At 40.3% G+C, this 22483-nt stretch overlaps 1 protein-coding gene across 1 annotated transcript; it reads right to left on the bottom strand.

The window, feature by feature from the left end:
• Nucleotides 1-2582: 2582 nt before the first annotated feature.
• Nucleotides 2583-18656, bottom strand: VCPIP1 (valosin containing protein interacting protein 1). Its single transcript, XM_056484330.1, has 3 exons — nucleotides 15769-18656; nucleotides 10757-10843; nucleotides 2583-7811 (listed from the first exon to the last, which is right to left on the bottom strand). Exons 1-3 carry the CDS (start codon nucleotides 18455-18457, stop codon nucleotides 6940-6942), a joined length of 3648 nt encoding a protein of 1215 aa, XP_056340305.1. The 5' UTR covers nucleotides 18458-18656; the 3' UTR covers nucleotides 2583-6939.
• Nucleotides 18657-22483: the final 3827 nt, after the last annotated feature.

Genomic DNA, 22483 nt, shown 5'->3' with positions numbered 1-22483 from the left:
ATTGCAGCTTCTAAAGTTCCACAATGGAAATGGAACAACATAAAACATGGTTGCCCTACCGAACTACAAGGTGAATTTTTAGAAACTGATAAATCCTTATGCATCTTCTTCCCTTCTCCTGAATATGCAGGGTAAGTACTTCCATCTCCCAGGAATCTCCCTTTTTTCCTTTCTGTGCCATATAAGGTTTCTGTGCTTGTAATAAGGTTTTCTGATACATCAGTCTAATTTGTGTGAAATCCAATCATTTGTTGCCTCCTACTGTCTCTAAGAGGTGTGGTATAAACAGGGGACAATAAACTTGCAAAAAACATCCATGGTAAGAAGGATATAGAATAAAAGTTCAAGAGACAGATGAAATGCAAACAGGAAAGGCAGTCCAGTGTCAGAAGAGACCACTTGAGGATTTGCAGAGGCAGCACAAATGCACGTGGGAAAGGAGAATTTAAGATCAGGAGGTAGTGTCTGGCAAGTATTGCTCTACATTTACATAACAATGTGACAATCTAAAAGAAACTTCATTTTAAAGAAAATCTGACTTGACAAAGTAGCCTATAAAATCAAGTTTTCTTATTCTGAAAGAAGCATGCCTTATGGGTTTGTAAGAAGTCACAGTGCATTTCATGCAGCCAGACTCCACAGACTGCTGGCTAATAAGAACCACAGCATCATTTAAACCTTCTTATAATTTCTGGTAACTTCCTTCCATCTGCCATCTTTCTTTTAATTTTTTCACTTATTGAATACAAGTTTCCAAACAGCACAGAGCCAGTCCAGACCTACAGGATCACTTTAGAAGTGAAATTAGATTTGCTACCAGCGAGACAAGCCACTAGAAGTATTATTTCCAGCAGAAAACAAAATTAGGTAGTCTTTTAAAAATAGAGGTGGATAAAGTCCAAATACAAGTCTGTGCAGCTATCTCATAATCAATGTTTTTCAGTAACAGAACAAAGAATAATGGTCTTTTCTGAAACCTCTTAAAATGCCGGCAAGTTACTGCAACAGAGGTCATCCTTACACTGAAGCCTAATCCCTCTGACTGTGTTAATATACATTCAGAATAACCCAGTATACTCAATTTAAGTAATTCAAATCCAAATAATCCATTTTAAACCAGCTGCAGCAATGGGGTTTCTGCAATGTCAGCTTGGCCATCAAGTCTACTGTGAATCCAAACACCTACTTTCTTTATCCATTTCTGAGTAATAAATATTCAAAACTACACAAACTATTATTTCAATTAACTTCTGCAGTCAGTACAAGGTGTTTGAATTGACTTTGTAATACCAAAAGCACCTTCCATAACTCACTACACATGCTGATGAATATCCAAGGTCCACTCTCATCCTGGCCCTAGGGATAAGATTGTATTTTGAGGAATTTTTTGGTGACAGGGAGCCAGGGTTTTACAGTGATGTTACAACAAATTTGCTGTGGACATGCATAAGATAAAAATGAGACAAACCAACCAAACAACAAACAACCCAAACCAAACAACTCCAATCCAAAATAAAAATTTAGATAGATATTAAGACCATACAATTAATTGCAGAAGTAAAATGAAAACACTTTGAAAGCACACTTAACTTTGTTGCATCATACATTCAGTACTGTTTTTGGCTCAGATTGTAAGCACTATATTAATAAAGATGAGCAAATTTCTAGCTTAGCATTAAGCATTTAAGTTTTTGAAATACAAATCTTCCGAAGGATAATTTTCAATTCTTCGTGATATGACATGCATTCAAAATTAACTCTGTATTTACACCCATCACTTTAAAGAATGCTTTAATGCTAGCACACTTGGAATTAAAGCCTTTCAGTAAATACAGGAAGAAGTAACACAAGAGTTTTGCAGATGGGTTTTATGTCTTGTTTCTAAGCCTAGAAGTTTTGATTAAAGGCAATTTGTGAAACAAAGTACCACATGTAGCTGGTGGGAAAAGCACAGAGATAATTTAAATAGTTGTCAATATGTTCATCTTTGAGTATTGCCAAATTTTCAAAAGCCTAGTTCTTCCAAATTGTACTATTCATACTTGAATATTACCAACACACATTAAAATTTTGCTTTGAAATACATTTTGGCCAACGTTTCAAATCACAGATTGCAAGGTATCTTAAATGCTGACTTGCTCAGCATTTTTCTACATCTTCTTAGTGATACATTTGAAAAAAAGATTCAGGTCTTGAATTCTGGTCTCAAATATATGAAACATATATGGTTTAGAAATCTCTCAAATTCAAAGGTCCTGTGTGTTCAATGAAATATTTAGAATAGGCATGAGGTAAAAGAAGCCAACTTTTTCCTTAAAGAGTTTTCTCTCAAAAAATTCTTTTTAAAAAGAGCCATTACTAAAAGAAAATGGATAACATCAGATTTTACTTTTCTAAGAATTGTATCAGTTTTTCAAGTTCTGTACTTGTATTCATGTATGCAAGTATAATGAAATTTATATGTCAAATGCAGAAATTAATATATTTTCAACTGACTCATTTTGTAAGCAAATCCACATTAATTAAACAAGCTAATGTGTGAACGGCTAGATAAAAATTACACCTTATAAAACCAAACCAGATGTTTTAACTTATAGTTTTAATATAGCAATCAAAGAAAATTCCAAATACTGTACAGTGAAGTGTAGTATAGTACACTATATACTGTTATAATACACTATTGTTACATTACAGATTAAAAAAAAAAATCAAATATAATTAGTACAGCAATCACAAATAAAACAAACCAAACCTTGCTGGATAACAGCCAGTACTGTGAGGATGGTATAGTTTCTATGCTAATTTATTTTTAATTCAACATGTAAAGCACTTACTTTTTAAAATGATTTTTTTCTAAATATATACACTATTTTAATTCCTATTTATACATTTTAAATAGCATTCCCTCCTAAAAGTGCACTCTTTCATTTCTTGGCAATAATCCTCATCAAACGTAAAATAACTCTGAAAATACCACTCTTGTTCCAACCTTTTATTGCTCAACCACAGGCATAAGGGCTCAGAGGGAATCCTGCATTCTAAAGATCTTAAGCAACTTCTTCATGAAGCTAAACTGATATCCACAAGCAAAACAAAGAAACCACTCTCTGTTGTGGCTTTTAACAAAAGGATTAACTTCATATTCATATTATTATTATTTTACAAAAGCATGTAGATTCTGATATTTAAAAATAGGAGCCAAATAAATGTAGAGATAACAGTGGCATCTTCTTATATAATTCATTTTCCATACAACTCAGATTGAGCATCACTCTCCCAACTGTAAACATACCAAGAATTTTGTTATCTGGCATTTTCAGCGCATTAAAAAAGTAGCAAGCAACTCCACTAACCCTGTGACAGTGACAACAGATTTTACTTAATGAAGATTCTAAATCAAGTATTTTGGCCTTGCAGGATTGTTAGCACACAACCCTGTGGCACTGTGCCTCTGTGACACTGCTAGAGCACTCTGTCAGAGGCATGTCTAGCTTGTATTTTGCAGCCAGCACAAGACTAGTAAACTATAAGGGATTCACAAAGCCAACAATGCACACAGCTGTTTTGTGACTACAACAGGGAAGACATCCCAAATACATTTCTTTGATTTTATTTGCAAATCTGCTATTTATTTTCCCTCGCTGAAATGCAAACAATTCAGAGAGAAACAGCACTATCAAATAGTCAACCTTACTAAGCAGCCAGCCGTTTGAAGTAGTAAAAGTCTTGCATTTCCCTGGAAAACTGATCTGTTCTCCCAAGGTTTCCCAAATGCTCATCAGCAATCTAATTAATTCCCCTTTTTATTTTTGTACTAGGCCTGTATTTTTAGCAATAATTTTTTCCTTGTGTTTATACATACTAAGCCATAGTAACATTTAGGATTTTCTAATAATGTGTCCTCTTTGCCATGAGATGCAGTGTAGAAGCTTGTTAGCCTTCAGCAAAGAAAGTAATCAAGGAATCAAGGTGGACACTCAAAACCACAACCTCTTTCCACAGGAAATTTGGTAGCAAGAATTTGGGTTGGTTGCCTTTACTTTTCAAGAAAAGGGCACCATTCTTGACATTTGAGAAGTGCTACTGACACACCTCATTCACAATGAGCTGAAGTCTTCCCTTGTCCCCCACCAGCATTTTCCTGACTCTAACAGGGAATTCTAACAAGCACACTGGAGCTTCTTAGACAGGCACACAGATTTGTCTCAACTTACATTTGCATCCACTGCCAGCAACCAAATGAAACATCTGTTCCAACTTACACTTCAGTGTTCTTTATTTCACTTCTCCTGCCCAGTCACACATCTCATTGGCAGGTAGGTGAAGTTTAGCTTCACTTGAGAGCATCAAAAGCTATCTTTCTCAAAACCACTGATACTAAATGCATGAAAAAGTTACGTGAGATAAGAACACTGCAAAGAAATATGCACAATCCTGCCTTTGAGAATTCGTATCAGTGGATCTTGTGATTAACACCATTTTACCAGTCCTGCGAGACCATCTTCTTTTAGGAACTGGAGGGTTCTGATCTACATGACTTGAGTGGGCCCGAGATGACACTAATGGTGAGTCAGAGCTATTATCTGTTTCCATGTCTACTTAGATAAGGAAAATGTCAAATTACTGCTGAAATGGGAAGTGTGTCAAAACTAAACCAAGCCTTCCTCTTTACACAGTAAAAGGCACACAAACTTCTGCAGTCTTAACAGAACGGCATGAAAGAAGCAAGCATTTTTCCTTGAAATAAGAATGATGTGCAATAAATATTCCAATTTATTTCAAACTTGAAATTCTCTCATATACACTGCTCGCTCATCATTTTTCCAGCCAAGGAAGATTTTTTTTTTTTTCCTACACAAAAGGTTACAACTGTCAAAGCATTGGTTACCTGGTCTAAAATGCAAGAGATCCAGGAGATTCCTCCCCCTCAGCCTCTCCCAATTTAATTTTTTTCCCAGGAATAAGTCACTGCTATATTTTTCTAACACTGTGACAAAGCACAAGCCTCTAGTCAACATTTTCTATATAGATGTAGCCTTCAGCGAGCTAGACTGATTCATGGGAGACTAAATGTTTTCAGAAGTCATGGCAGGCTTCCAGGTGCTGCCTGTGCATCCTGTTTCCCATTGAATAAGCCCTGCCAGTTAATCAGTGCATCAGCAAGGTCAGTTCTGGCAAGCCAATTGCTTCATACATTCCAAGTTTCCAAACTGCTAACTTACCAGATAGCAATTTGAGATCTTAACATTTTTCATTTATTTGTGGAAATGTGATATTCATATTTTACCTCTAAGTTGTGTACAAAATCATAAAATATTTGTACCATCTACATAAAAAGTTAACCAACAGAGGCATTTTAATTTACTTTGACAGAAGAGAAGGGCTATTCTTTAAATTACTTGCTTCATTTCAGTTCTACATACAAAAATAAATCCTTCCTCATGGAACATTTTATCATACTAATGCTTAGAACTGTTTAAGTGATTATAAATGTAAAAAGTGAGGAGACTTTTCTGAATACAAACATATACAACACAAACCACATCTGTGAACTTGTAAAAACCTACATGTGCACAAACACAGACTTCAGTATTTAAATGCTCGTAATTCCTTTGAAGCTGTATTAACATCTTTTCATCCATTCAATGTTATTTTACCATGAGAAGAAGCAACATTAGTGCATTTAAATGACTATGAAGATAGGAAGCGAAGTGCAGTATCAGAAACACATTCCATCCTTAGGGAGCAAGCACAATGGCTGCTTCTTAAAAATTAGCGCTATAGGTCTGATGAACACACTATTTAAGTGGATACCAGCTCTATTATCACTGTTACAGGGAAATCTGTATCACAAACTGAAGTGAGGCTGAGAGAGGTGGGTAGTCTTTATAGACATTGAAACAGCATGTATTCATTGTTCCCACAGAGTAAACAGTGAGCTTCTAAAAGCTCAATTATCACCAAACGCTTTAGGATAATGTGTGTTAGAGAGTAATTTCCTTCCAATAAATTGTTAATTTGCTCTTAAGAGGACAGTTATTTCATTTTTGCCATTTCTAACCAATGCTAGCAATCTAAGTCTTCTAAAAGAAATGGATCTGCCATTGAACATTTGCTCTTACTTGTGATTGCCAACTTTTTTCCCTTAATTGTCTCAAAAGTTGTACAACCACCTGACCAGTTTGGTGTTTGGAGGAAATAAAGACAAGCTACCAACAGAGCACCAAAATGGTTGTGTTGGCTCAGACAGCCATGCACAACCACAGCACATTCAAAGTATCTTCATCATATGCTATGTGGCCTTTTTCCTAACTTGCTTTCTAACTGGCAATAGGAAAGTTTAGACTTCAGTTTACTAAAGTTACACTTATTTCAAGATTTGAGAGGAGGATATGAATGAAAAAGTTAATAAATTGGAGAAGTGCCAGCAAGATATAATTAGAGGTACTGTATATGCTGCATTATCAAATTGAGCAGAAGTTTAGTTTCAGTTACTTTTTGAAATTTATGTCTCATTTATGATAATAGTGTCTTTTTTATTGCACCCGGGGCAGAAATTACTTTGCCATGTTTATAGTTTTGCCTGTTCTAGCCCTTCCAGTAACCTTAAGATAGCATGGTAAGAACCTTGCATGGGCTTAAATTTTAAGACTTTTAAGAAATTAAAAATTACAAAGAATTTTCAAGAACCCACATGTACAGCAGATATTTATCTCAGTGCATTTCCTAATAACTAATTTACAGGTAACAGAGCCAGCCTGGGCAGCAGTATGGTAATATTGAAAGCTATTGCCAATCACATGCTTATCATGCACTGAATAAGATGATATAATCTTTGACATACATACAAGATTTAATAACTAATCACTTTGTGTGGCCCAGCCAATAAACATTACATTTGAACAGTAATTTCTTCTATCCTTATTAGATTTTAACCTATCAAGAGTGATCCATTGGCTCAGTTGCATTAGTGATTCCTGCATCTTGACTATCCATCTCCTCAAGCTCCTCAACAGAATTTCCCTTTTGTGCTTTAGACCTTGCAGGGAATGTTGTTCCCACAGAATTCACCATGTTACCATCAGTTGATTCAGTATTCAAGCGCTCAGTACCACCTGGTGCAGAGAATGATTCAGGTAAGGCAGCCTGAAAGCTCCCAGTTTTAGCAGTTGAACTCACTGCCTCTACTTTCCTTTGAGATACATCACCTGATGCTGACTGCTCTGTATTCTGATCCCGCAAATGTCTATCCATTGAAGCCTGAATAGAAGAGACCATTTCCTGCAACTTTTTTCTCTGTGCCTCAATCAAAGTGGGGTCAAGCTGCCTGCTGTCTCTCATTGTCACAACTCCCGGAGCAATTCGAATAAGCTCACTGTTACCAGAAGCAGCTGTGAATACAGAAGGCTCAATTTTAGCAGAAGGACTGAAGTCCGTTTCTGTGCTATGCTTTCTTAAAAGTGGTGTTTCCCTGGCTCTTTGATCATGCTGTTGACTACTAGATGCAGTTCCTAGGGAATGACCCTTTCCTTGAAATGCAGTTATGTTATGTAGTTGTTCAGATTTCTTTTTAACTACTCCACCACTACCCAGCTTCAGCATTCCATGTGAAGGACTTGCTTCCCTGCTTCTTGAAGTAGCTTCTGCTCGCACTTGACTTAAGGCCTCTTTAACCAGCTCTTCAACATCAGGACCGATTGGGAAGTGCCCAGCAGCATCCACACACAGCTCCAATCTGTCTTCTGCTGCATTGTATACAAAGTTTTTACCAGGCAGATGTGGAAAAGTGCAGTGCTTGCCATCAGCCAAACCTATAAAGATAGGAAAAGTTATTCAAAGTGCTAGCATATTTTAAGGTATGCTCAGAAAACACAGTAATTACTCTATTTAAATTTACTGAATCAAGTATATAAAATCAAACACTGAAAATTATTACTGTGGGATAAAAAACTTGGGCTTTTACGCCATATGACAACAACCACAGTATGCCACAAAGATGCTGCTGCCTTCCGTGATGACCCTGATGAAGAGACAATTACAAGATAAAATAACCACACCGCTACAATTTGCAGTTCTATGCTTGCAGTAATGTAAAACAAGCCAAACCCTACCACTACCACCACCCCACACCCCCAAAACCAAACCATCAAAAAATCAAAACCAGAAAACTGATAAGGAGAAATTTCAAAACGCTATCTGGAGAAATACTATTTAAGATTACTTCCATACTGGTTAGAACTGCAGTACGATTTCTGGTTGCCTAACTGCTGCTAAGCCTGAGGAATTTCAAAATTGCTATTTTGTCTCCTTCTCTGATAGGAAGTGCTGCTAGATTAATAGAAGATTTTCAAGTTTACTGCATTTAAGAGTCCTGGAGATTGTAACTATTAACCTTTACAAAACAAATATAAGGCATAATATTTTTGATCTGCTGTTTGTTTTAATTGTTCCACTTACAATTTGACCAATCTGTTAAAACTGACAGTTCACTAGATAATTTTAAGTTCTGAAGTTTCTGTGAGCCAAAAATGGACAACATTCATTTTTTACAGTTTATCATCATAAAACACAAAATAACTCTTTCAACTCTGTCCCATGTAGGCTGTGGTAAAAGCAGTAAGGTATCACTTCAGTCATGGTGGCTTTCTGTGAGTTAAAAGCTATCTGCAGATGAAAACTTGGCTGCAATCATTCTCTTCACTTTAGTTCCATCAGCTATGCATGGAGAGCTACAATGAAAACAACACAGTTTAAAAGGTGCCAGGAACAGGTAAACTGTTGGGATTTTTCCTCTCCTTCTCAAAATTCTTGAGAAAACCACCAGAAATTATACAGAAGGGAAGAAGCAACATAAGAAGCAAATTCTATTTCTGTGTTACCAAATACAGTGCTTTCAAAATGAGTATTCTGGGCAACAATGGAAAAGGTCATTTAATAATTTGATAAGTTATTAAATTTGTTTTCATACTGTGAACCCACAGATCAATTCCAATCATACTCCACAGCTTCTGATTCATATGTGCACAATTTCAGAGGACCTAGACAGAAGATTTTATTCTGAGAGCTTCAGACATGTAGTTTCTTTCTTTAAATATCCATGGGAACCAATAACCAAAAAGCCAAAATGCAGAACAAAATTTAACCTCAAACACCTACCTGTTCTTAGCCTGAAGAACATATTTTAAGCACATAATTTAGCAGCTCAATTCTCATTTGAAAAAGAAGGAACTGTAACAACTCCTATAATTGACCAAAACTGCCTCTGAAACTGCAATCCCAAAATCTCGAAGTAAGATCTTAAAAAAGATCTATTAAATCAAGTTTCAAGTTTTGTGGTACATTTCAGGTACCACACCTACAAAGACAGCTTTGTTCCAAAGGTCCAGTATGATAGGTGCATGATTACATTACCTAGAAGATTACAAAGAAGTAAGCAGCTTCTTAAAGTAGAAACATGAGTCAGATTGTTGCACACTGGAATTGTAAAAGTGTGCTAATGCTGAAATAGGAACTGTACCTACCAGGACAGTCTGTATTTGAAATTATTACACTTCTTTGTATGCAGGGATTTTACATTACTATCTCCTACAGTCTTATTTCTTACACAGTAAGCTGGGGAAAATGGCTTGTAAGTCACACATTTTCTGTGAGTTTGGTTAAAATTCCTTGGATTAATTTCTGGCTTTCAAATCTGGCTAGCCATTAATAGGTCAAAAATGCCCTTTCCATCAGGCAATGTTTAGGCTGATTCACTCTCCACAAACAATAAACTACTCATTACTACACAAGCATAATAAGGAGAAGGAAAACTATAAGGAAACAGATCTGATATAATACACTTGCATGCTAACTCTATTATCTAGGCTAATAATTCAGTGAGAGGTAGTGGGCATTGAGTATATCACACATTTTAATTTATTCCCAGAAATAAGTAAGATAAAGGTAAGATTGATAAAACTGCCCAAGAAAAAACTAGACAGCAAAAAGCAGCAAATGAATGATTATAATAGCTGAAACCACAAAAGCTAAACTCTGAATGCAAAGATTTCAGTAAGAAAATAAATTTTGAGAGAAAACAACTCCTTAGTACTTTCTTCTCTAAAGAAACAGTTGTTATTCTTTGTAGACAGTATTTGTAAAGCCATCTAAAAATCAAATATATTCTACTTGCTTGGTTATTCTGCACAGAGCCCAAGATGCAGCATTCAGCAATTCAAGAAGGAGATGGATAGTTTTGCTTTTGAACAATAATCTTAGGAATATGAAAAACAAATTTAACCAACCATTTAAATTGCAAACATGCAGTATCCCATATAAAATATCTACTAAGAAGCACAGAAGAAAGGTAAACTCCTTATCCAGTAAGTGTCTTAAAGTAACAGGAATAGGTCCTATGATTTTCTTGTTGTTTGATCTTTACAAGAGAAAAAAATTAAGAAAACAATTTTTGTGGTCATACCGCCTTTAAAAAAAAAAAAAAAAAAAAAAAAAAGAGTCATTTGTACAATTCAGGAAGTGGAAATTTCAGAAAATAAGAGGTTTAAGTTCAATGAAATAGGTTTAGGCAGCTTTCTTAGTCTTAGTCTCTCTGAGGGAGCATTAGGAGTTCTCCAATATTGTAAGACTGAAAATTTACCATAGTAATAGAATTTAAAAAAAAAAAAATTATGCTTACAAGTGATTCAATACCAATTTACAATTTTCAGGATTTAGAAATTGAGGAAGGAAGGAATAAAAAACAAAAACAAAAAGATACCTGTTGTTTTCTTCATTATACTGTAGAATACTCCACCCTGCTGAAACAACTGAGGAAGCCCCTTTGCATAAGACCAAACATCTTCTCCTGTAAAAATCAAACACGAACATTAAAATTAAACCATTGTATTTTCATATTATAGACAATGGCTGAAAATGTAACTCCTTAAATCAAAAATTGAGTGCTTGCTCTCTTCTATGCAATTAAGGATTTGAATTTTTATTGCAAATGCACAGAACACGACCCTGGGACACTGAAGGACTCTCAGAAAAACACACTATTGTCTGCAGTCAAATATCCTACATGTCCGAGTACAAAGGTTCCCAAACTTGATTTGATCCAAGGTGCAGCTCCTGGTTCTTTGCCAGGCCCTAAACAAGAGTCTCCATTCGCTTCCTACCTCTTCTTTCAACATTAAACTAGGAAATTACTAACATGCTTCTGAAATTCAAGCACATAACCTTGCTCATTAAAACTTGAATTCTGTATCTCTACACTTTCTCAAAAATCGGAGCTCAATTTCACAACTGCCATACAGCAGACTTAATATTGCAGCTGAGACACAAACATCCACCCAGGCAGCTGTATAGATCTGTCTGTACCTTGCTTTTCTTGAGAGGAAGAAACAAAATAGTAACCATGAGGCCCCTGAAATGCCATATAACCAGCATTTCTCAACAATGCCAAAAATGGCATTGAAGTGTGACAACTTTAAATGCCATGGGGAGAAAAAAAAACCCAACCTAGACTACATAAGGAAAGGAAAACAAAGAACAGAAAAATTGGGTTACAGTGATGGAATATCAGTGACCTAGTAGCACCTGCTCAATCAGTTCAGATCTGCATTTTGCCTATATTCTTTTCCTTATTTTGCTAACCACTTACCTGCTTCAGAGAAGTGACATGTGCTGTAGCTGTCTAAGCAGTACAAACAGAAAGTTCTGAAAAATTATATTCTCTACATGCAGAAACAACTACTGTGCATACACACTTTCAGGAAAAAATTGGTTTTCCCACTTTCCATCAAATATTCAGGGAACATAACGAGATATTTTAGATTAAATTGCCCCATTCTGTAGGGACTGAAATCTCAATAACCACATGTCTCAAATTTCTATTAAGTTTAGGAAATGTAAATCTTCAGCTGTAGTTAACTGGTTGTACTACTTGGATAGAGATAGCTGGAATGTGTGAGGCTGTAAAATACAACCCATCAATACGTCTTTGTTTGCTGTTATAAGGAAAATAAAAGAGCACAGGAGGCACAGGACTCTGTACGCTCCCCTGCTCATCTGTTCCCCCACAACTGTTGCTCACCACGCCCATTCTCTTTACAAAGGTATAGTGCACATTCACCACATTCTGTCTTTGGATGTTCTAAAGACAGGAGACCTATATAATCCGATTAATTTTGAAAGCATTCCTTCAAACCATATATGCTCAGGCTCACTGCATTCATTTGCACGCCAAGCTCACAAATTTGGCCTTTGCTTCCAAGATGAACATCCAAGTAATAAACCAACTGCTCTTCTTTCTTATTTTCCACAATCTACTGAAGGAAGTCTTCTGTCACTGCTACCTGTGTCCTTACTCTCACTGACAATTTGAAAAGCACTTCCCTATACATAGTGTATCCAGAGCATCGCTTCTGTGCCTCTTCTGAGTCTTCCTGATGCCCACAGGAATCAAAATAACCACTGCACTGAGGAGTAACAGAATACAGCTGTCAGTCCACTGAAGCCTGAAGAGGTCACAGCCAGCAGGACTCCCTACTAAGGACTCCTTTACTGCTGCATTGAGCAATCCATTACTATTTGAAGGACTCCCTTTCGTTTCACAAGACAGCCACGGGACTTAAAGAAGAAGCCCAGTTTTAAAATTACTGACATTTACCAAGGAAAGATTCCCAGTTTGCTGTGGGCATGATTTTTCAAGCCTTGCACAAAGGGAAGCATCACTGTTTAGACAGCCTTTTATGCAATACTAACAAATACTACATGCGGGAAAGCATGGGGAGCAGGGCTCACAATACAAAAGCACCAGCCACTGAAAGAAATACAAGCTAATGACACTGTTTTGATAGACATCCCACTGGAAGACCAAAAAAGCCCACAGTTACAATTGGACTTTCCCAGATCAGAGGAACTAGTGTGTGTGACTCAACTAAACTACATTTGAGGTTTGCACATTTTTGTTGTTAGTTGAGTATTACCGTTTGTTTTGGATTTGTTTGCCATGGTAGCAAGATGTTTATAGGTCACAAGTTAATTTGGACAATCATTTAGTTAAAAACACCGTCAAGACACTACATTTATCAAAGAGATTATACTGTTCCTACTCCAGTACTCACCTCCCCAGACCAGACTCCAACCCAGAACATTAAGGTATGGGAACAAATCAAGACTGTCCTAGCCACAAACAGGCCTTGTTCACTGGTGTAAGTTAGCCTGCAGCTGCTGCAAGCCCAGGACTGTCACTTCAGACAGCAGAGAGAACAAAGTGCAACACAATTTAAAAACTCAAATGATAAACATACGTTATAGGGAAGTACAGCTGGCTTCAAAGCAAGCTTTTTAATTCCAAGAAAATCCTGGTATCAAATAATACATTAAATTTAAACCTGGCTATTTTCATTCCTTGTGTATGAATGAATTCATCAAAGAAAAGTAAACCAATCAAAATAAACTCATATCTGGCTTGTACATATTCAGAGTGCCTCTGCATGAGTGTAATTAAATCTGGTTTAAAATATAATGTTTTAAATATGTTAATGCAAAACTCCAATTTCTTTAGTAATTTCCCTGCAGAACTCTGTATTTTGATCTGAACTAAAAAAAAAAAAAAGAGAAAGCTTTACAAAAAATCAGGCATAATATGTTAATTGGTCTAGAAATTATAGTATTTAATTTCCCAGGACTTTTTAAAAAATTATATACAAGAAAAATTAAAGAATATGATCTAAAATTCTAATAAGTAGCTGAGACCAGAAAAGAAAATTTCTAGTAGCTGAAATAAGAAAATACTTCAGCCTACAGGAGATCTGCATAAAATAAAATGTTTTAAGCACACAGAATGAATAATTATGGATGTTTGAAGATACATTTCCACTTCAGGAATTGGGGAAAAATATGTCTGGCCCAATGAGCTATCTCAACAGTATCTCCCCTCTACACATTTTAATCTCACTTTATAACAGGAATGTTACATATATACATATATATAACAGAACAAAGTTACAAAACTGGCTCTCAGACCTTTGCAGCAGTTTTTAGCAGTACAGAAATATTGAGAAAAACTAAGGCTTCTTGTCCCAAAAAGGCTGAATATGCCACCTTGAGGAATCGCTACCCTTAAGAAAGTGTAAGGACTTAGGAAGTTTGTTAATCTGTTGAAATATCACAATTGTGAACAGTCTAGTAACTAGATGTGTCCCACAAGTATTTTTAGAAGAAAATTAAGATAATTTTAAGATAATGAGAAAAGTGATGATATAATAATAGCATCTTATTCAGTAGTCACGTAAGGTTTTATAACTGGTTGGTTTATCGCTTGCTGCTGCTGCTTTTACGTGTATTAGTAATGCACAATGGATGCAGCCAGAGAAGAGTGAGGTAAATTCTATTCTAACTGGTGCTCTTAAAGCAGAATCTAACAGTAGTGATGGCAAAAACAAAAAGTCATTCTTGCATACAGGATCAGCTCACAGTTTATGGAGAAGCACCTGTAAAATAATGACACACCTCAATGCTGAAGTAACCAAGATATTTTTAAAGCCAAAGTTTTTTGAAGTCAGTAACTATACTTCCAGCAGTATTTCCTGCAGACAGGAAAGCACTCTTTTAAGCTTCATCTCAAAATTAAGACAACTTTTAAACCTAACTTTTCCTGCACTTTGGAACTGGGGTGTAAATGTCAGTGTGATGAGGCAAGTAGTGATTCAGCACACTATCGTGTAAAAGATACAGGAGTAAACACTCACACTTGGAAAAGAATCAAAGTTCTGCTTGATGAACTTCTGACATAGCACTCTGTGATTACGTAATTGTTTCGTTTCTGAAACATCACATGCTTTAGCCACACCAAATCCCTCCAGCAAAAGAGAAGGCTCCCACCAAAAAAACCTGTAAACATGACTATTCAACTCGTTCGTACAGCTGAACGTTAGATAATTACAGTTCTACTTCCTGCCAGAAAGCAGCAAGAACTGTGAAACCAGATGAACAAAATATACAAACAGGGGTCCAAGTCTCCTGAGTTCAAAAAGGAAAATAAAAAACACAGGCACTTGAGAAAAGTCCTTTTGTCTTGAATTACTCAGTCAGATTTACATGATAGATAATTTGTAAGTATAGCTTTGCAAGCCTATATCCAGCCTTTGGGATTGAGACCCATGTTTAGATTCTTTCAGTTTCTCTCTGTTTATATTCTAAAATAATAATTTTCTCAGCTCTTTAAAAAGACCAGATCTTCATTTAAAACTAACAGATTACCTACAGAGAAAATGTCAAGTTTATTCACTTAAACCAAGACAACTCTCTGTGAGGTCAAATGTCAGGATTTAATCTTACTACAAAGGTGAAAATTTGTTCCTCAAACTTCCAATGAGCACACACTCAGCACCCCCTTCTCACCCCTGCTCTGAATTTATTTCCTGAAACCTGAGGGAGATGTAGGAAAAAAAATCTGTCACTTTCACACGTACAAAATGTGTGCCTAATGAGAGGCAGGAAAAACAGAGACAGGACAGCAGAAGCAATGCAATCACCTCTAAACAGCAATTTTTAAAAGAGAATTTTATACCAAAGGAAGAACAAGTATCTCATATACCTCATATATACATTTCTAAAAGTCACTGACAGCATATTAGATGTTCTCCTAAAAAAAGAATAAAGGAATTTACCTGATTAGCCATGATTTAAGAAAAAAGGAAATGTGTGTGTGACTACAGTTTGCAGCACATTATCTTCTACTTAAAAACACAATTCTGAAGTGTAACACGAAGCCAGCCTTACCCATGAGCGTTGCCAGAAGACAGAGCGAATACATCTCCTTGTCGACTTGCTCTTGCAGATCCTTCGATGAGATCTTACTGGTCACAGCAACATCTTCGTGCTTCACAGCATGGGCTGAGTGTGCTGAGGCAGCCTGCCTGCTTTCCTCCTTGCCCTTCAGGATTTCTATGGCAATCCTGTCACCGTGCTGCAAAGGAACAGGCTCGTTTTCCATGCCTTCTTTGGGAGGCAGAAGCTCTTTTGGAGGAAAGCCGTAGCGAATACATTGCAAATACGGGGGAATATTAAATTCTCTTGCTATGCCTTCCTGGAGTTCCAAGAAGGTGGTAGTGCACTTCAAGGTAAGCATTGACTGCCTCCCATCGTTGGTGGTTATTCGAATTTTCTTTTCTTTTGCAGAAGTTGGAGAATATGGGGTTTTGGTTGGTGTAGCAGGTGCGGACGAGGGCCCCTCACGAACAGCCCCAGGAGAAGCAGTCCTGGGTTGCCCTTTATGCTCCTGTTTCAATTTCTCACTCTTCCGTTTCTGCATTACAGAAGCCTGGTCTGCTATGTTCTGCTGAACAGTTCTTTCAGCTTTGCTCATATTCAACTCCTCCTTGTGCAAAGTTTTAGTCTTCTGTCCAGTCAAAATTATTTTGGTTGGAAGTTGCGACTCTAACTCTTGTCCTTGCTGTACATCATCAGCTCTTTGGGCGTGAGCACCATCAATATTTACAGGGGTATAATCATCAGGGTTCTTTTTGGCAGTTTGGTGCAGTATTGTGTTGACAACTTTCTGCACAAGAATCTCGCTACCGAATTCACCAGGGAAGTGCTTGGTAACAAGTTTCATGGCGACATCATACACGTTGCTGTTCAAAGAGGTGTCACTTTCATACTGGAACCAGTAGACAGTCTCTCTCACCACTCTTCCACCCCACTCTAGAGTTATAGGAAAAGCTTCAGGCAGATTGTCATATTCTTTACCTTCCCAGTAATGCTTGAATCCACAGCCACATTTGCCACCTGAAGACCTAGTATTAGTTCTGTCTCCATCAATATACAAAACAGACCCATCTTCTCTGACACGACGCATTAAGTTACCATGGCACCAGTTACAAACAGTCAAGTTACTCAAGCCATAGTCTGGTACCAGCACATCCTTCATGGGGTTGTAAGAACACACCAAACTGTTCAGAGGAAAACTGTAATTTTTGTCAGGCCTTAGCTGGCCATGAGTACTTTTTGCCAGGTTATACAGCTTCCCCCCAGGAGCCAGCCACTCAGGGGGAACGTGATGCTCTGAAAGAGCCCCACAGATGAGGCACCTGTGAAGGCGGTTGTCCATCACTGCTTTTTTGGCAGCTGCAGTGACCTCTTCGGGCTGGACCCCTATTACACCAGTCCTTCTGTAGAAATATTGATGCACATCAGCTACAAGGCTGGGGTGGATACCATGTTTACTCATAAAAACCTCCTCCATTGCAGCAACAAGCCTCATCAGGTACTTATCCTGCAAACTTCTGTCTCCTCCAATAATGCAACCACCATCTTCCTCTAACATGATGTACTTTTTGATGAGGTCTTGAGGAACTCCCCAGGCTTTAGGAAGTAGCTTCCTAGGCAGCTTAGGTAAAGCAGCACCTTTTATTCCAACCAGAGGAATATAATGGTTACGTCCTGAGCTACTCCACGCAATGCAGATCGGCTTGTTCAACATGCCATCTTTCCCCATGCATTTTTCCAGAGGTATCAGACCAGGGAGGAATGTTGCTGAATAGTCTCCAGAGCTTCGCATTCCACTCAAGGAGTCTAACAGGATGATAGGCCGGTGAAGCACATTGGCCAGACCAAAGATGTGAATATTCCTAAGGCCCATTGGCACACCTTCTGGAGGAACAAACAAAGGGTCACATTCATTGATAATATCCTCCCACTCTGCAGCATCAATAAAGTCATGGAAAAGTGCCTTGTAGTGACTTAAATTCTCCTCAAAATGCTTCTTTAGATTCTCTCGGAGAGCATGCCAGAACAGTTCCCTGCCAACAAGTGCTCTTGAGACTGCATGGACAAGGCAGTGGCCATCTCCATCCACGTGGACAGGAATGAGGCACTCTTGACTGTTGTTAGCCTTCTTGATGTCCTCCAGGGTGTCGTGCAGGTAGATGAGGCTGCCGGAGCGGTCCTTCCCATAACCCATGGTTTCAACGTGCTCTGGCTCGATGAGGAAGGCGCGGTCGCCCAGGAGGGAGCAGTCAAAGATGTCTCCCTGGTTCATCTCCGTGAGGAGCTTGGCTTTGCCAGTCTGCTTGTCCATCCCATAGCGGGCCAAGATGGGGGCCAGGAGCTTGCAGTGGTAGTTGGAGAGGCCATTGACTTTGACGAGCTCGGTGTTCCTGCGGGGCGGGCCGGCGCCGCTGACGCCCAGCAGCGCATTCCGCAGCAGGTTGTGCAGCACCAGGTCGGGGTCCGTCACCTCCTCCACGGCCAGCAGCTGCCGCTGCTCGTGGCGCCGCCCGCAGTCCGTGCACTCGATGCTGCCGCTGCCCTGCGGCCCGTGCGCCGGGAAGAACAGCCGCGCCTGGCATTTGGGATCGGGGCAGGTACCCGAGAAGATGCGCCGGTCTCGCTTCTTGGAGGCGGACGGAGGCGGCGGCTGCGGCTGCTGCTGAGGGGACGGCGGCGGCGGCTGCTGGGGCTGGGACATCGCTCCGCTCCGCCGGGGCTTCACCCGGCACCCGCTCCTCCGCCGCCCTCACAGGCGCATTCCCTGCGCGCCGGACAACGACCGCCGCCTCTCAGACGCCGCCGGTGCCGGTGCTGCCCGTGCGGTACCGAGCGCCGCCCGCCACCCCCCGCCCGACGCGGAAGCCGCCGCCGCTCTCACCGCCCCTCGGCCGCCTCAGTGCCCGCAGCGCCGCGGCCTCGCGCACTTCCACGCCGGCGGCGCACGCGCGGCACCGCGGGGGCGGACGGGAGCGATAGTTTCTTTCGCCGCCAAGCTCCTGCGTAGGGAAGGGATCTATGTACCGAGAGACTACAGAGACCGTGATGCCACGCGGCGGAGAGAGGGAGGGCGGGGGAGGAGCGAGCCCCGGCGGGGCTGCTGGGAAGCGTAGTCCGCGGGCCGGGAGGGACGCGCAGGGCAGTCGGCGGCGCTTGTTGCGCTTCCTGCGGGAGCGCTGGGGGTGGCGGTGGGGTGTGTGGTAACACCCCATGTGCACACTCCTGGTCTCTGTCGCTCGGGTGTTGGTCTGAGGTGACACCCCACGTGTAAATTCCCCCTCTGTGCCCCTCGGGTGCTGGTTTGAGGCGACACTCTATGTATATCCCTCCTCTGCCCCCCTCGAGGGCGGGTCCGAGGTGACCACCCCGTGTGTGCATCCCTCCTCTGCCCCCTCGCCCCCCGCCCGCTCGCTTCCAGCAGGAGCACCGGGACGAGGCTCCCTCCCGTGTCACCTGTGCCCCTGGACAGGCTGCGGGGGCGGGAGGCTGCTCAGCTCCCGCAGGCTGCTGCCGGCAAGGGGCTGACAGCAAAGGACAGGGCGGGAGCCGGTCCCAGCCTCAGCCTTCCCCCGCAGTGCCGCTGAGGGGAATCTGAGAGCTCCCTGGGCAAAAGCACGCCAAGCCCCGTGTCCTGCCCGGCACAGTCCCCTGCCAGGCAGCATTGCCTGCCCCACAGGCACCGCAGCCAGGCCCGGCGGCGGCGGCCGCGCTGGGGCCGCCCCTGGAGCTCCCCGGGTGTCTGGAGCTCAACACCCCCGTGCCGGGGTCTCGGTTCCCGAGGAGCCGCGCTGGGGCCGCCCCTGGAGCTCCCCGGGTGTCTGAAGCTCAGCACCCCCGTGCCGGGGTTTCGGTTCCCCAGGAGCTGCGCCGGGCTGCTCCCGGGGGTGAGCTATCGAGCCGAGGTGTTCCCCGGCTGCCGGCTGCTGATAGCGACAAGACAAGGCTCAAGGAGACGCGAGAGCAAGCTGTTAACACGAGTGATCCTCCAGCTGGTGCTACGCAAGGAGATAATGAGGGAACGGAGCTGGCGCTTACGTTATCTCCAGTGGCCGTCTGAAATGGTACTTTTGCCAAAATGAAATGGAATAATGTTCACAACTTCCAACCTAATTACAGTGGGCTGGCAGGGTATTCATGTGGGGAACTAACTTACTGCTAGCAAACGGAGGAGTTAAGCTCTCTGAAAGCTATTCTAGATAGAGATTTATCCTTAAATTAGAGAAAACAAAAGCTGACAAGGTGGAACCTCACAGGGTTATTTCCGAGTACCAGTGACCTACCCCTGTGAACACAAGGGCAAAAAAAAAAAAAGGCCACTTCCTCCCTCCTCCATCACCCTTGTTCTACCAAACATCTGGAATTTACATCCCAAGGCCTCACCTATTCTATAGTCACTCAAGTGATCTAAAATTAGAATAGAAATCATATAATTGTATCAGAGAGATAGCATTGTACTTGTACTTTCCAATACAAAGGGCATGTTTCATTGTCATTATTCCATGAAGAGTAATTTATGCGTCTGACATTTAAATTACAAAGATTCAGATGATTAATACGTACAGAAAAAAATCTGTTTCTGTGCTTTATCACAGGCTTAAGGGAAAAAATGGCTCCGGGCCTGGCCCTGTGACAGACTGAGCACTGCCACCTTCCAGTGACAGCAGCTGAGCTGTGCATGCTCATTCCCTTTCGGCTTCAGTAATTTGTCAAGCCCAGAAAATATGTGTGTGTGTAAATGTATAATGCATGCATTCCACAGTGTCATTTTTTATATGATCTTTTAAATATGTAGCAGGTTTGAAGAAGAAACAATGAAAATTATGAGACAGATTTTTATTCTTGCCTGCTACTAATACTTTTTAATGTGTATGACAGTAAGGTAGCAGCATCACCAGCTCCACAATCCTGCCAATGTGCCTTGTACTTGGGGATAAATCAGCACTCTGTGCCCATTCATTCCTTAGTCTCCCCTTCATAAGTAGCAGGAACGCAGTAAAAATGCAAATAGGGAAGCCTCTGTCCTCTGTGAAACTGTGTGGCAGCTACTGAGAATGGGCACCATTCAGGGCATCGTCCGGTAACAATCCTGTGCTAACCCGGCCTGCATTTTGAAGAAATGTCAAAAGAATTTTTCTGTAACATCGCTGGCCTCTGGAGCAATCCAATTTTTCACATATGGCAAATAAACACTTCTGTTACTGTTTAATAGCACTTTGTAGTCAATAATAGGGAGCACCCTGGTGAAATAATTCACTTGTACTGTCAAAGCCAATGGAACTTATGATGTTTTGTTTACTTCTCCAACCAGATGTTTTTATGAAAGCATTCTGACTGTAAAGTCAAAAACATTTCTCCTTTCTATTCCTTACATTACTTTCACTGATAAATTATATTCAGTAGAGGAATCTATCTTTTATGGTGGCTTGACCCTAATTAGCATGGATTTTTTGATGAATTATATTTATAAGTTTTCCAGCTGTATGCACATATGATCTTGATTGATTGCCCAAGCAATTTCTGCAACAATAAACTTTCATTACAGAATCTTTGATAAAAATCACAATTCTCTGGCAAACAAATAATTTATGCAAATTAAATGCATCTTTATTTACAAGCTTTATACACTGTCTCTGGCAAACAGGATAAGGAAGTTCTGTGTTGTATCACTGAATACAGATTACACAAGTAACTAAATCTTTAAGGAGTCTTAAAGGAAAATTCAGGAAATACAGTGTCTGCCTTATTAGTAAGTACCCTGCAGAGTGTAGCAACAATACCTACCAGAGATCACGGCAAGAGCCATGCTATTTTCACAGGCAAACAACAACATCACAGTTAAGAAAGTAGGATTGAAGATCACAATGATTACAAAGTTAAATCTATTTGTAATGGGTCAGAAGAGTGACTAATTGTCAGCAACAGGACATACCTGAACTCATGCCACTTTGTTGATGAGAACCAAGCACTGACAGTCAAAATAACAGGCATTCATTTCAGGCCCAGGATGGAAGATGTAAAAATTTCAGTTTGGTCTGCACCCAGTGCTATTCCGTCTCTTCTTTGTCATTTACCCTCAGGAAATGGGTCATTCCCAGGTCAAAGCAATTATTTTTCAGAGGCACTTGTTTCTTTGGAAGAGCAATGACAGAAGTTTCCAGCTAAACAGAAACAAAAGGCTTGTGCAGCATGCCAAACAACAGATCATGATAAACTAGAAGACGGTCTGTGTTGTCAAGAAGTGAATGTTATTATCAGCCTTCAGCTATACCTCAGCATGCTCCTCAGAAAGCATAGCTAGGATCTGGTGTTTTCTTCATTGAAATCCTTGCAGAGCTGATCCTGCCTAGCCTGCAAGACTAGGAGTTTAGCCTGACCTGGCTCTGAAAGCTCTTTACATATACACTCAAAAAAAGAGGAGAGAGAAAACAAAAGTGTGAGCTAGAGGGAAGATGGCAATATCATCACACCCTACAATGAATGCAATATTTTTTTATTTAGATATGACAACCTAGCATCTAAAAAGCATTTGTAGACCCACAGCTGGATAGTACTTATGATATCCTAAGTGCTATTAGTAGTGCCAGCTACAAGGAGAGAACAACAGCGTATGCTCGACTGCACAGAGCAGCTTTGAGTGCTGTGTGGGCTCTTTACTTCTTGCTGCTGTTAAGCCAATTTAGCCCTCACTTCCTGACCTCTGCTGAGCTACATATCTTGTTTTGCCCAT

The sequence above is a fragment of the Oenanthe melanoleuca genome, chromosome 2, assembly GCF_029582105.1.
Source record: "Oenanthe melanoleuca isolate GR-GAL-2019-014 chromosome 2, OMel1.0, whole genome shotgun sequence".
Classification (NCBI taxonomy): Eukaryota; Metazoa; Chordata; class Aves; order Passeriformes; family Muscicapidae; genus Oenanthe; species Oenanthe melanoleuca.
Note: the sequence above shows the minus strand (reverse complement) of the source record. Positions and strands in the feature narration are given on the sequence as shown.

Excerpts from the sequence above, each read along its gene's own strand:
- VCPIP1 (XM_056484330.1), bottom strand. The coding sequence starts at position 18,457 with ATGTCCCAGCCCCAGCAGCCGCCGCCGCCGTCCCCTCAGCAGCAGCCG. Across the intron at positions 10,844-15,768 it reads TCTTCTGGCAACGCTCATGG|GAGAAGATGTTTGGTCTTAT; the intron begins GTAAGGCTGGCT and ends TGATTTTTACAG. Across the intron at positions 7,812-10,756 it reads TATAATGAAGAAAACAACAG|GTTTGGCTGATGGCAAGCAC; the intron begins GTATCTTTTTGT and ends CTATCTTTATAG.